Genomic DNA, 15667 nt, shown 5'->3' on the forward strand with positions numbered 1-15667 from the left:
CCTCTTTGCAATATGAACATTGGTTGGGACCTACAGGGATACGTGGTTGATAATACCCATTCATTTGTTGATTATTCTGAAACTGTTGGGGTTGCTGATAGATACCTTGGGTTTGCCTATAGTTATTCTGTCCTCCACGTGGTGGATAAGCCTGCTGCAAGAGGACCTTTGTTTTCAGTTCTTTTGTTTTCTTATCTGTTCTATCCTTCTCATCTTTATCTCTATTCTCATAATACTGTGCAGTAGCCAGTATTTGCGCTGAAGAGGAAACAGCCCAAGAACTTTCGGAATCTTTTAATTTCTTACACAATTCGGGAAGTAGGTTCTGTACAAATTTATCAACAAATAACCGTTGGCCACCTTCAGTGCTCATGTCTTGACCACTGTGGTCGATAAACGTTTCTTCAAACCTGGTAAAGAAATCAGACACTGTCTCATCTTTCTTCTGCTTACATGCGGATAGTTTATCCCAATTTACGCGTATCGCAGGCATTATAGTTTTCATGTAGGTAATAATTCGACCAGGGAGTTCTGCTACCAAAGGATCAGGCTTCGCGCCACCAACTTGTCTAGCGTCTGCAGCAACGATATTAGCCCATGTACCCCCTAGTTCTGCCGCATGATCCGTATTACGGATGGATCCCCATAAAGGCTGTGGAACCACATTCCCAAACAACATATCTATGTCAGCCAGATTCATTACAAACGATTCTGCAGTTTGCGATAACTCCTTATAATATCCGGTAGGGTTTTTACGGGGGTCAGGCAATGTCTGCTTGAGCGCTATTACTTCAGATCGTTTCCAAGGGACATGCACCCAAACACGCTGAAAATGTGCTAAGACAGGTGGAACAGCATTTGGATCAGCAGGTCTCCAAACTGGGGGAACCTCACGCATCGGATATTGGCGCGCTTTTACCTTTTTCCCCACAGGGAGTTCCTGTTCGAACAATGATTGCTGACAATCACCATTTCTGAGGGACAGTAAAGTCGCAACTTCCTTATCTACATTGGGACCCACAATTATACCTGTTTCAAAATCAAATCGCACTCGACACAATTCCTGTGGGTTTGGGTTTACACCATTATCCTCCAATTCCTCACAGAGGAATTCACACATCTTATAAAAGACATACCTCTGTTTTGGGGCATCCCATTGGTGAAAAACGTTAACAACTGATTCCACATCATAGAGTGAAGGGAAACCAATCCACCTACGCGCCAGATGATCTAACACCTCTTTCTCGTCGGGACCAGGCAGCTGACTGCGCAATTGCTTACGCTGTAAGCCAGGAGTCGCACTAGATGACCCAAAGAGAGGCGACATTAAACTAGTAACTACATTAGCTAGTCGTTGTCGTGCTGAAGGAGAAGTGGAGGCGAAAACGGGGGGATAGACAGAGGGAAGAAAAACGGATTCAGATACAGGTACCTGGGTAGTGTAAGAAGGAGCGCCAGGGGAAGCCGCTGGCGTGCTAGGCAAAGTCGCAGGAAGCGCGGGGGTAACAGGTAACAAAACTGGCGGCCCTTGAGAGGGCTGCACTGCAGGGATAGGAGCCAGCTGAAGAGGAGCTGGCAGCTGCGGGAAGGCTTGCGGCATATTTACTGGAGGCTGCACATTTACAAGCTGTGGAGGTGCTGTGGCATTTTGCGCATACGGGGGTGGCAAACTTAGCAAATGGGACATTAGGGAATCTTTCTCTTTCTCTTTTGTCTCATCTTGCACAAGGGGTGACAAAACAGGGTAACATTTATCAATCCCTAGTTTGCGCTGTCTGTGCAATTGCTCATTCATTTGCTCCTCCTCATTATCTTTAAATTGCACAGCTGCTTGCATCACGGACATACCTCTTTCTCTCTTATTTCTTTTCGCTAGCTTAATTTCCTTCTGTTTGGCTTCCTTTCGCCATAGGCGGAAAGAATCAAACATCGCCGGCCGGGCTTTCTTTTTAAACAATTTCACTTCCAAATTATCTAAGATATCTGTATCGAAACTACCATTTTGGGGCCATTTTAAAACACCGTCCTTTCTGGTGTATCGGATCCATACTTCATTATATGCAATGGGGCCCACGCCATGTTTTACATAAAGCTCATAAGTTGGAGTTCCAATTGGAGGAACCGGACATGAATCCTCTAACTGGAAATCCCTTCTACAACTCAAACAAAACCAATTACCAAATACACTAGCACCAGGCATCTTCGCTCACTAGTCTAGTTCCAAACTTCAAAGGATTATCGATTACGATAGTTTCGTGAATACACGAGTCCTCTGGCTTTGGCGTTTGCAAACTCCAAATCAAAATAATCCCGAAGGATACCAAATTCAAACTGAGAGACGCTCCACTTATACTTAACTGAATATCGATGATCAATGGCGTCACCAGAAGACTCTCTCGATTGTTTCGCTCTACCAAAATCGTCAAGGGTCCAAAACAGGGCGATTAATAGGGGCAGCAGTCCTTCTTAGCCGTCGGGACGCGGAGAACCTCGCAGAAAAGACTTTCGGACCACGTCGACATGCAGGGGTCGATGAAGTGGCGGCCTTCCTCCAGAATTTCCACACGAAGCTCCTCACGAACCTCTGGCTTGGACCGGTACCTCTGAAATCGTCCTGAGTTGGGCGCCAACTGAAGTACTGGGAATTTTAAGCCCAGCGGTGCAGGGGAACACACCCTATGACTTCGGGTTCTTCCTGTTTCAGACCTACAGAAACACAGAGTCTTCTGGGTGAAGTCAAAGATCAGTTTATTGGCTGCAGACCAATTACAGGTATCCTAGAAGTACAACAGCGTGTATGTTCTCAGGAGACTGCTAAAAGTTACAGAAACGGGCTTCTCCTTAAATACAGAATATCCTGCTTCAGGCATACATTCCTTGTTTTATGATATGGCCATATACATGTATACATTTCAAACAAAAAGGCAGAGTCATGATGACCATCCCACATTCCAGTTAAGCCAGCCCACAATTATTTACCCAGCGAGGCTCAGATCCCACATCAGATATCAACAGGCCCCAATAAACACGAGCATCTCCTGTTTAGAAAACAAGCCATAAAGCAGGAACAGTCAGGTGTGAAAGAGATTAGCTGGAGGCTCGTGTGGGATGAAAAGGCTTTATGGTGTGTCAAACCCTGATGCTAATCACAGGTGGCCAGAGGACGGGGAGCTCGTGAGACCGGACTGACCTGGGGCAGCGGAGCCAAGCTGCCCAGGTCACAGAGAAGTCAAAGGAAGGCACATGTGCTCTAAAAGGCCCGTATTTGCTTCATGATATGTAGCCTATGTGAGGGCAACCATAAGATGGCCACCGCTCTAAGATGGAACCCACGGAGTCAATGTATAATAACGTATACACAGTGCATTCATAGCTAAAACGTTACACAAAGCACTTGTACATACCGCATTGACCATTCGCGGTTCGCTAATACCGGGATAGACAGGGGTAGGGCCCTGCCTCCTACGCGGTCCCAAATGTTAAAGTCCCTTAGTCCAGCCCAGTGGTGTTGGTCCCCAAAGCTGCCTCCCCAGGTGTCACACCTGAACTTAGGTTCTGTGTGGACTACCGTGGGCTCAGTGTGGTCACCAAGAATGATGCACACCCCTTCCCCAGAACTGATGAGCTCATAGACTGCCTTGGAGCTCCCATGTTCCACAGCATGTTTGACTTAAAGTCTGGGTATCCGCAGTGCCTTGACCAAGGGGGCTAAAGAGAGGTCTGCGTTCTCTACCCCTTTAGGACACTTCCAGTTCCGGGTCATGCCCTTCAGGTTGAAGAAAGCTGCAGCGAATTTCCAGAGGTTGGTCCTGGCTAGAATGGAGAACTTCAATGCTACCTACCTAGATGACATTGCGGTCTTCAGTTCTAGCTGGGAGGACCACGTGTGCCACCTCCAGGAAGTGCTTTGGGCTCTGCAGAGCACAGGCTGGACTATCAAGGCCAGTAAGTGCCTGATAGAGCAGGGTTAAGTGGTCTACTTGGGTAACCAAGTGGGAGGTGGCAAATTGCAACCTCTCCAGGTCACAATTGAAACCATTCTGACTTGAGAACCCCCCCCCCCCCCTCCAAGACCCTGACAGAGGTGAAATCCTTCTTAGGCCTCACTGGTTACTACATAAGAATTGTCAAGTGATTTGGCACCATTGTTGCCACCGTGACGGAGCGGACTTCCAGGAAGCAGCCACGTCAGGTGATCTGGACAGAGGCATGCCAGAAAGCATTTGACACCTTGAAGTAGGCCATGTGCTCAGCACCCCTGCTCAAAGCCCCCTGACCTCTCAAGAATTCATTGTACAGACAGATGCCTCAAAGCATGGCTTAGAGGCCTTCTCTCACAGCTAAACGAAGAGAGCCTGAATCAGCCTGTAGCCTTCATCAGTAGGAAGCTACTCTCCAGGGAACAGAGTTGTAGTGTAATAGAAAGGGAAGCCTTCGCTGTGGTCTGGGCACTGAAGAAGCTGATACCATACCTGTTTGGTACTCACTTTCAGGTGTAGACAGACCGCAGACCCCTCAGATGGTTAATGCAGATGGGGTGAGAATCCTAAACTGTTGAGTTGATCCATCTCCCTACGGGGAATGGACTTTAAAGCAGCACCATCCTGGAACACCAATGCAGATGGTCTCTCCAGGTACTTCTGCCTTAGTGAAGAGAACTCCTAAGGGGTTGGGTAGCTCTCTCCACTTTCAGGAAGGGAGGACATGGGTTAGACCTGACATCCTTGGTGTGGTTTCCCCTGACTTTTTGCTTTCAAACCTTCGATTTGGCTGGCTTTAGGACTCTGGGCACTTTACCACTGCTAACCAGTGCTAAAGTGCATGTGCTCTCTGCTTTAAACATGGTAACATTGGGGTATCCACAATTGACATATTCTGCTTGTGCCCAGGGCCTGTAAGTTAAATGTTACTAGTGGGCCAGCAGCACTGTCGTGTAGTTCCTATATAACCTATACAGGATCTGTGCGTTTGGATAACATAAACTGTGGCACTGGTGGCAGACTGATTCCATGCTCCCCCACCGGGTATGTTAGCCTGTCTGTATCAGCTAGCTCACAGTGCCACTATAATCTCCTCTTACCAAGGAGAGAATAGGTTCTGGCAACCTCAGAACATGCCAACCCTGATCCCTCAGGATCGTGAGAACAATGTACTACTTTTCGCACAGTCACTCGTGCTCACTTAGTTCGTCTCAGTGAGATACACAGAATAAACAGGCTGGGAGTTTTCAATAAGAATTTATTGAACAGTTGTTATTCTAGTGTAGAATAGATGAGCTGCAATAACCATTAGACAGTAGCGTAGATTTATGATTAGAAGTACTACGAAAGTAAAGGGATGGTAAAGTTCTACCATCTTGTAATAATCATGAATACATACAAGTATATAAAACACATGATAAAAAGTACGTACTCCCATGATGCCTCCCTAACTAGATGTACGTAAATGTACCTAGCATCTGTGTTGTTCTTATGCCAAGAATCCCTCTAGGATCTAGTCAACCCTTTTACCTGAGAATGAGAGAATATGGGACCCCGTCCTGGTCTCGAGTTGGACACCCCGTGAGGGATGTCAGACCACTGCGAGCTGGAGCGTCTGCATGCAGGAACCTCAGCGTCTCCAATCAGTGTGTCAGCCAGGAAGTCTTGGTCTCCTCTGTCCTTCTAAGCAAGATGGGATGTATATATACCCATAGGTCTCCCTAGGGGTCCTACCTTGCTTTGTTACTGTGTCAGCCTAAAGGAGGACGTTGGGTCTGAACATTACACAGAGATAATATACAGGAGATGTTAGTCCTGCTGTTAGTCCTGCTGTGCTTCCAAGAAGCCTCATGCATAATGAATGAGATTCAAACTAGGGAAAAACCAGCTTTCTGAATACAGTGTCGTATCTAGGTAAAAGGTCAGTCCCTAAGAACCGTTATGTATGTAATGTAGGGAAGAATAAAGGTGAAAGGGTGCAATGTTACCTGCGCCTATATAGGGTACCTATTTGGAATGTAACACTGATTGTGCCACCCACTTAAGTAGTCCTTTAAACATGTCTCAGGCTTGCCATTACAGAGGCTGTGTATGCAGTTTTAAACTTCCATGTCCACCTGGCAAATTAACCCTCATGCCAGGTCTAAACCTTTGTTTCCAATATAGATGTCACCCCTAAGGTAGGCTTTGGACAGTCCAAAGACAGGGTGCAGTGTACCTCAGAAGTAGGACATGTATTTTTAAGTTTTACATTATAGTGAAAACCTCTTATATTTGTTTCTCACTATTGCAAGGCCTATCACTCCCATAGGATAACATTGGGATTACCTTATTACATTTTATAAGTGTAATTTCCAATTGGGAAGAGATGGGACCCCTAAGTTTGGTGTCTCTGAAATCACAATTTAAACTCACATTGATGGTGAATTTGAATTTTAAATTGTGATTCTGAAAATACCACAAGTTGGCAGTTGCTTAATTTAGCCATTTGGTGCCTTATGACTTTATCTGAATACATGTCTGGGTGGGTTATAGCTGGGATTTGTGCATTCCCTCTAGAGAAACACACACAAAAAGAGCTTATGTGTGACTGATGGGCCATCCACATCTTAATGGGCCGTCCTGGGCAGGATGGGAGGGAGGAGCTGACACACTTGAATAGGCGGGCTGCATACTCCCCTGTAGTGAGCCTGGAACTAGGGCAGGAAGAGCAAGGATTCTCTGCACTTCAAACGCATCTCTTTGAAGTCTCCCCCACTTCAAAGGAACAACTGGGTATATGTACTGGACCTCTGACACCACCAAATCAGTACACTTCTCAACCTGTTAATACTCTGTGAGGAAGGACAGCTGTGCTACTGACAGGACTGACACACTTCTGGACTGCTATTCTGCTGGACTCCTACTCTGCTGGACTCCTGCTCTGAAGTGCTTGCCTGGGAGTGAGAAGGACTGGTCTTGCATCTCTCCAACCCAGGACCAAAGTTACTCCAAGGGCTTGCTGGCTTACCTTCTGTTTTGAAGTATCAGGGACATCAAAGACTTCCAACTCACCCTGCTACAGCACCTGGACTCTGCCATCTGTGAGCCTTGCCCTGCCAAGTGGTGCCAACACAGTCTTGGGCACTTGGAAGTGGGTATAAAGTGCTGCTCCAGCAAAAATCCTCGCATTGACGCTGTCGCACCAATCGTAACCTGTGCATCTCCAAATCTGACAGCACATCACCGCTGCTGTGAGGATTAAGTACATCGCATCGCTGAATGCATGGCACATCGCCTCCCGTTCTTCAAATTTGTGCGGTTTGGAGCCGACGCATCTCCTTTATCTTGTGTTTCTACAAAGACGCATCGCACCTTTGTTTCCCACATCTCTGCTCCGTCGACAACACAACTAAGGTACCTTGCAACGGGCCAAGGCTGGTACAGGTATCTGACCCACACTCCATTGTAGTCAGCCTGAACTTTGGGATTTGACCTGGTCTAGCGTGACCAGATATCCCTGGGTTGGCCTTTTATGTTTTTAAGCACTACATTTCTGTTTATTCTTTCAAAATTCATAACTCCAGTTATATTTAATAGATTTTTGTTGTTTTTGGTCCTAGTTTGTTAATTAAATTAGGCTCTATTCTAGCCAGGTGTGGTATCTTTTTGTGTGGTGTTGTCACTGTTTTACCTTTGTAGTGTTGCACAAGTACTTTACACATTGCTTCTTAAATTAAGCCGGACTGCTGTATGACAAGCTACCAGAGGGTGAGCGCAGGGTAATTTAGTGTGTGTATCTGACTTACCCTGACTAGGATTGTGGTTCTTGCTTTGACAGGGTGCATAACTCTGCCAACAGGAAACCCAATTTATAAAAAGGGTCAATGGACATAAAGAGAAAAATCTGTCCCACCAATTATATGGAATTATGAGCAGTCAGGCTAGCTCTCAAAGCGTTTCTCTCATCCCCAAAGGAAGTGTTCTGATTTAGACATATAACACTAGTACAGTGCTCTACCTAAACAAAAAAAGAGGCACAAGATCAAGGACTCTATGTTGGAGACACATAAACTTGGCTCTATTCTCTAGCTTGAGGTCCTACCCTGAGGGCAGTGCATAATCTAGGTGCTCTCAATCCTCAAGAAGACTTCGTCAGACGGTTTAATAAAGAAAACCACTAATAGGTCCTAGATGATAGCACTGTACAAGACATCTTCACACAATGGGAAACACTTTTTATAGATCTGTTTGCAGCATCTCAAAACAAAAAATACTAAAGCTTTGCGTCCTGGGTTCCAGAACCAAAATCAGTGAAGAATTGCCTTTTAATAGACCGGTCAAAGAGATTTTTCCACGCCTTTCTGCCAAATCTACCTATCCAACAGTACTGCTGAAATTGTGAAACACACAACTGAAAATGATTCTCATAGTGCCAAAGTTGCATAATCATCAAATAATCAAATAATCCTCTTTATTCTCTGCTGACCGAATGCAGCAGCTAAACTGATCATTGAACCTGTACTTCGATTCAGAAATCTATTTACATATGATAATCAATAACCCACACAAGGCAATAATATGGCAATGGCGATATTTACACCTCCCTCACATGTCAATCAGGCCTCTCAAGAGATTGCCATACAAACTCAGTTTCCTCGCCAGACTTCAGGAGCTGATTGTGACATCACTGAACTTCACAGCATTGCTCCTGAAGTCAGGCAGTATAGATGTTAAATTCTACCAGTTGCTTGTATGGAGATTCTAAAAGAATCAAAACGACCATCCACTAAAACATGTTATGCAATGCAGTCAAAAAGGTTCTGCATGTGCTGCCAAAATAATGGGCATGGTCCAATTTCATGTCAAGAGGATGTAACTATTCCTTACCTTTTGCACCTGACCCAGTCAAAATTGCAGTTCTCATCAATACAGGTCCACCTTTCTGCTACCACACCTTACAGGATGAACCATGATTAGATTTCTTTCTTAAACATTCCAGTAGTCAATAAATTCCCAGAGGGCTTAAAGAAATTAATTTCTCCCAACTCAACAACCATCACCCAGTTTGGAACTCAGCATAGCGCTTTGTACACTAATGGGTCCCCGTTTGACCCCATGCTCAAGGCCACACGGCAGCACTGCATTCTTAGTGCCAATAACTCTGCTAGGAGATAACATTTAATTCAAGCTCTGCCTGCAATGGAGCCTTTCAGTATATTTTAAACAAATAGAGCACTCATCTCTCATTCCTCTCAGTTTCACAATCACACAATTGCATTGCCTGCATTTTTCTCCCAATCCTTTGATACCAGCAGAAAGATTAATTCAATGTTTAAATGCTAGCCATGTACTGTGGTTCCACCTGGAAAATACAAGATTTCTTAGACAATCCAGCCAACTTTTTTATTAATTGTGGACAGATTCTTCAGGGATATGCCAGATCCAAGCAATCTATATCTAGATGGATTGTGGCATGCCTTACCTTATATTACCAATTAGCAAACAAGCCTCCTCCAAGTAGCTCAAGAACACACTCAACTTGAGAGAAAGCTGCAACTACAGTGTAGTTTAGAAATGTCCCATTAACAGATATTTGCAGAACAGCCATCTGGATATGCACATAAATTCATTAGACATTACTGTCTAGATTTAGATACTCAGACTGATGCTAGAGTTGTCAGACTACTTTAAGGAATCAATTTGCCTAGAAGCGGCATTTTAGCAGATCTTTTCATTTCTTTTAATAAAATTGGTATTTCTAGAATAACAGTACAGTAGTAGCTATTACGAATGTAGCGTGATTTCCATTAATTATACATCTTGTCATGGAGTAGAATAACATCTGAGTACATGCTACACCAAACATTATTAAACAGGATCTCATTATTACAGATTGGTAGGTAGGGCTAGGTCTGAGTCCATGCAAGGTAGTGTACCGACAGTTGGGCCATCGCTCTCAGTTTCAGCCCTATGCTGTAAAGGGTTCTTTATGCCAGCCAATGATTTAAACTGGAGAACTGGGGAAATGTAACTGGGGGACACCGTATCTTATGTCTAGTCGCATGAAGAGGGCCGTTTAGCAGATCTTTTCATTATCGCATTAATTTTCTTTCTAAAGCTGAAAAGCCGCACTTGAAAAGACCACTATTGGTTTGATACTCTATTCTAAGGTTTTTGACTGTTGGAAGATCCTATGATGCAGAAGAAAGAGGTACTTGTACTCCAGGTTCTGCATTGTATGAATTTTCTTTGATGTCAAAAAAGACCCACCACCTTCCCAGCTGAATTATCTTGGGTGTTTGAAATCCAGTTAATGTATACTCAAGGCTTCATTCTTGTAAATTCTCACCATAAAAACGGACAGGCTGAGAAAGGCCACTGCCAGTCCAGTGCATTCTGGGAAGGGAACGCTTCTGTCTGCAATTTATCCTCAGTGATAACCAAATTTTGCCTGTTTTTACATTACACATGCTGCAATGTAGTTTCTAGGGTTTCATTTAGACAATGGCAACCTATGTATTGAACTATATGGATAAATATTGGATTTGAAGTGTTCAGGGATACAAGCACATGGCCTGGAATTATTCTAACGTTTATGAATTCAGTGAAGATTCCTATGATGCAGAACCAGGACTACAAGTAAGTAGCCATTTCTTACTGGACATCCAGGGTACACATTAGCACAAACTGGCTTTTTAAGGCTCTTCATGTCTACATACACCCTTTTGTCCTGTGTGGTCTTAGAAATTATGTGGAAATTGTGGCCATGCAGTTGCTTGACCAATACAAACACTACTTTATATATTTCATCCATTTCAAGCTCCACCAAAATACCATTCAGATTAAAAGCATACCCTGTGTAATACAATTAGAGATAAACAATTTCCTTCTATATTCGAATAGAGTCCTGCTTTTAGAAACGCACACTGTCAAGGCCTTGAAAAGTGACCTTTGTTGTCACAACAATCTTGAGTTTCAATTTTGCTCCAGAACTTGCTGGCAAAAATGAACCCTAAATTCCATACTGACTTTGTCATAACATCTTTTTACCTTTCCCTCCTGCTATATAGGCTTGGCTGTATGACGTGGAGCGAACCATGCGTTGGACCCTGAAAGAGCTCCTGAGGAACTGCCGCGCGGCTTTGAAGAAAATGCCAACCAAGAGAGACAAATGGGTAAAGGACTGGGCAGGGCAGGTAAGCTTAACTGTGCTTAATTATCACTAATTTAGTTTATGGATCCTTTTTCTCCAGATCTTTGGATAGTTAAGGTCCACCATACAGGGTTATAAACGTCAGAATAAATCCAAAACGTGATGGCAGTAAATTGGGTTCAGGGACCTTTATTTTAAATTGGAGTACTTAAGCCAAATGAGGGCAAAAATGTAACACTGTTAAGTCCCAAACCATTGTGCAAAGCTTCTTTCTGCAGCCAAAGCTCAATTTGCTTCTCAGTTCCATAGGCACAATATTGTGGCTGAACAAACTGTTAATGGGGGTGGGGGAATTCAACTAAATTTACAGTAGAGCTCAGTGACATTTGTGGGAGCACAAGTAATCTAGGTGAACTGCTGGATTCTTTGGCACATTTCAAAGGCAGATTAATGTACTAATAGCCACCCACCTTCTGTCCACAATCTGAATATGCAGGGTGGTGTCCTGCCAATGAACTATTAACAGTGGGAACAATCACCATGATCACTGTAAGGCTTGCTTCTATTGTCATCTCAACCAGTCATTGTTGCTGTTTTCATTGTTTATAATAGAAAGCGTGAACCAGAACAACAATTAACTAAAGTAAATAGAAAAAATTGGATGACATGGAACATATCAGTAATAAATCATAAAATGGATAGGTATAACATTAGAAAACAATACAGTCCCCTCCCGACCCTACCTCACATCACATTCCCACTCCCAATGTTCAAATTCTGAATCCTAACTCTGACACAAAAGAAAATAAACCAGTTCTTTAATGAATAAATATATAAGTAAAGACAAACAAAAAGAGAGGAAAAAAGAAATGATTGAATACAGTAAGAGTAGCATCACCATGTGAATGTAGAATTCTCAAAACAATCCTTATGGAATTAAAATAAATATACAAATAAAGGCTAACAAAAGAGAAGAAAAAATGAAAGGATTACATGCAGCAGGAGTAGTGTCCACGTGAATGTAGAACTCTCAGAGCAATCCTACGCAACTGTATACTAAACCTGCAGATTTGTTATTCTTCTAACTCCTCCAGGCAGCAGACAGAGTTTGGCATAGCAGGAAACCTCTGTCATCATTGTTTTTTTTATTTTTATTTTTAAATAGGCCTTTATTAACATTTTAGACATTTAATCAACCATACAAGTACATAGGATGGCGTCAGCAAATCTCTTCTACAAACTTATATTAAGATACAGTACAATATATTCCACTTCCAATGAATAGAAATTACATCAACATAAGAGTGGGACAGGGGATGGAAAAAAGGTTATAGAATCAATAGGGACAATCACATTATATATCTGTCATCCGTGTTAACACAGCAGAGTACAATACAGCAAATAACACTAAACACAGCCATAGACTTCCTGTAATCAATCCACTTCGTTATGTGACCCAAACTCTGCCAGTGAGGTGGAGAAACTCAGCTCTTCAACCCACAACAGAGACACCAACTGTTAGATTTTATACTGCTCATCTACAGAAAATAGGGAATCCTCTAAGCCCTGCTCTTTATCTTCAGACTTTGTTTATTTTGACCAGATCACACTACCTCTTCCTACCCGCAGCTGCAGAAAGTAAGTATAGTCTGCCCCTTTTGAGATTTTGAATAACGCACTCCGAGAGCATGGCTCAAAGACCTATATTCTCTCTGTCTCCAGATCACTATTCAGACCTTGTTAAATGTATGGAACGAGGTAGATCTCGGCAGAGGACCCAACATGAAATGTATATTACCTATTCACAAGTCAGGATATGTTCCCAAAAACTTCAGTATTTGTGGTATTTTTAGTTTTAAGGTCCTCACCTTCTGTGTGCCTTAAATGCTGACCCCTCTAGAACTGCTTTCAGTGGAGAATACTATTCTGCATCCATCTGCAAAGCTAAAATGCACAATTTAGAACTTGTGAGTTCTTAAGATCCCATCACAGGCTACTCTTCAGAGTCGCATGTGCCCCCAAATCTAAAGACCATGTCCACCTGCCTTGAATTGGCAGACTCCTGGCCTTGGTGGTGCTTTAAGTTAGAGACCCAAATCAAAACCTCTACACTCACTTTGGCCCTGCCCTAAACTTTGATTGCAGCAACAGTAACACTATTCTATTGTGTGTAACTGATAAGTATTACAAAGACCCACCAACTCAGGTTTTGGATGATTCTTCCTTATCTTGGTATAGCAATGGTCAGCTTAATGACCACCCAAGGGAAGGAGATGACAGCTTCCAATTTATTCTGATGATGTCACGATTTGCAGGTCCAATATGTACTGGGAGATTTGGAGGGAGAATTTGTTTACAAGCGTCCCCTGCATTATAACAGGTGGGGTCCCTAAATGGGGTCCTATGTTTTTCCACAGCTGCAAATGGTGCAAGTTCCTAGTTCCAAGTTCAAAGTTCCTGGACTCTATGAAGCAACTAATTAAAGACTTCTACAGCAGGTTACCTCCAGTACACCCTATTGTTCTCTTCCAGGGATTCCTCATCAATAGTCATAAGCACTGAATAGTCCTGCCCACATGCAATGATCCCGGAGCACTCTTAAAATAGTTTTTTTATATGTGTAATAAACTTTGTTCGTAGTACTTTGCACACATATCTGCAGCCCAAAGAAAGGCCAACATGGCCCGATTACATTGAATTTTCATTTAAAAAAGAATCCAGTTACATAGAAATATGTCATTAATGATTTAATAAAAAATTACTATACAAAGACTTTCAGAAACCTTTTTTAAAAGGAAAGGGAATATGAGACATTGTTAGCCAATAGGCTGCCATTCAAAGAATAGTAGAGAAAACTGGCACTGTGCCTTTAAGAGCCTCACATTACCTCTCACAGGTGACAGTTATGTCAGTCAATTTTTCTGGCTCCTGAAACAGGATCCTGGAGCACTGAGCTGTGACTTTTTGGCAAAAAATCACTGGAAAATATTTTCTTATTCTTTCCTTTTGAAAGTCATTTGAAAGTTTCCGGCACCTAGAATGCAGATAGACATTTTTAAAAATAGTTTATTTTCCTGTCAAGAATGCTTTCATTTTTTGTGACGTGCCCTTCCTGTGGGAAGAAAAAGGCCCAGACATACCCTCATTCTGTCTGTATTGTTTGCGTTCCAGAGTCTCATCATCCTGAGACTTGTGGTCACTGTCAGAAGGTCTCCGAGCAAACTTTAAGGACAGAGAAAAGATCAAACTATATGGTCTCCAAGAAAGATGGCAAGTTGCTGCTACTGAATCATCGAGGATTTTGTCAGTCTTCTTGCAAAGATCCCTCCTCTCATTCTAAGGAGTCTCACAGAGGGAGATCTAGAGACAAGATCAACTTAACCACAAGAGAAAACATTCCTGGTCGTCGTCGAGAGGTATGACATTGAGAACAGAGCCCCTACCAGTGTGGTCGCCGTCAACAGGTATGCCGTTGAATGTACAGTTGAACGTAGGCTCGAGCCATCACTCAACATCAAAGCACCCTCAATGTTCACCATTGAGACACACATCGGCGTCACACCATCGACATCGACAGTCCACCACCCATTGACGTAGCAGAAGCAGATTTCGACACGACAGCAAAGCCACCATCAAGATTGATGGAAAAGCTTTTGATGTCAAAAACAGCGGAGAAGCCAACATCTCAGTAAAAGCATTCGATGTTGAAGAACACACAGTCTTTAACAACACACACAGCTGAATCTAGGCCTCACTCTACATTTAGGGCCAGATCCCACTCACCTTTAAATATTCTCCACGTTGGATTCAAAGTCCATAGCATAGACCTGTGACCATACTTCATACTCTGAGTACTACCGTACTTATTTATCATCAAGGGTCACACCTGAAATACACATTTCAGGTACACCATACCCTAGGGGTTCTGCATCTCCCCAAATGTCTCCAAGCACACCATCTGTGCTCCTTATGTCTCCAACAGGGCCCATTGGTAGCCAGCAGGTTATAGCCTCACTTCATAAGTCTCTAAGAAGGTCTAGGAGTCCACTACGTCACTGCTCCATATCTAAAGTGACATCCAGATCTACATCCTAATCTAGAAGATCAAGCAGATGGTCCACATCTAGACACAGAAGAAGAAGATCTACATCTTTGTCTCCCACTACTTTCTCATCAGTTTGCAATGACTCACCTACTACATCCCCTGCAAGAGTGTCTCCTATAGATGATCTTCTTACCTTCAACGAGGTGTTAATAAGAGGGGCAACAAAATTTAATATTGATATCCCTACTACTACATTGTCTTCCGTGATTTTTGGACTTTACATCCGTCATACAACCCTCATGCAGATGACTAGATGTCAAGAATGAAAACAGAGATGAACACTTTGAAGGCTGCTAGTCTAGAGAAGCGAAAATAATATTGTAGGAGGTATAGGCCATATGATAGAAGATTTTACTCTCCATTTTTTTTTCTCAACGGGTTCAAGCGCCTCAGTGGTCTTCCCAACAACATCAGCAACAGCCAAGGCAATATGTGCTCTGTAGAACC

At 43.1% G+C, this 15667-nt stretch overlaps 1 protein-coding gene across 1 annotated transcript in view; it reads left to right on the forward strand.

Moving 5' to 3' along the window:
- Positions 1-15667, forward strand: part of DNAH2 (dynein axonemal heavy chain 2) — a 2945517-nt gene that overhangs the window by 898433 nt on the left and 2031417 nt on the right. The window contains exon 33 of the mRNA XM_085638712.1: positions 11033-11158. Coding sequence (XP_085494838.1) covers positions 11033-11158 — 126 coding nt within the window. The remainder of the gene's footprint in view (positions 1-11032; positions 11159-15667) is intronic.

Source organism: Triturus cristatus, chromosome 12 (assembly GCF_964204655.1).
Source record: "Triturus cristatus chromosome 12, aTriCri1.1, whole genome shotgun sequence".
Classification (NCBI taxonomy): domain Eukaryota; kingdom Metazoa; phylum Chordata; class Amphibia; order Caudata; family Salamandridae; genus Triturus; species Triturus cristatus.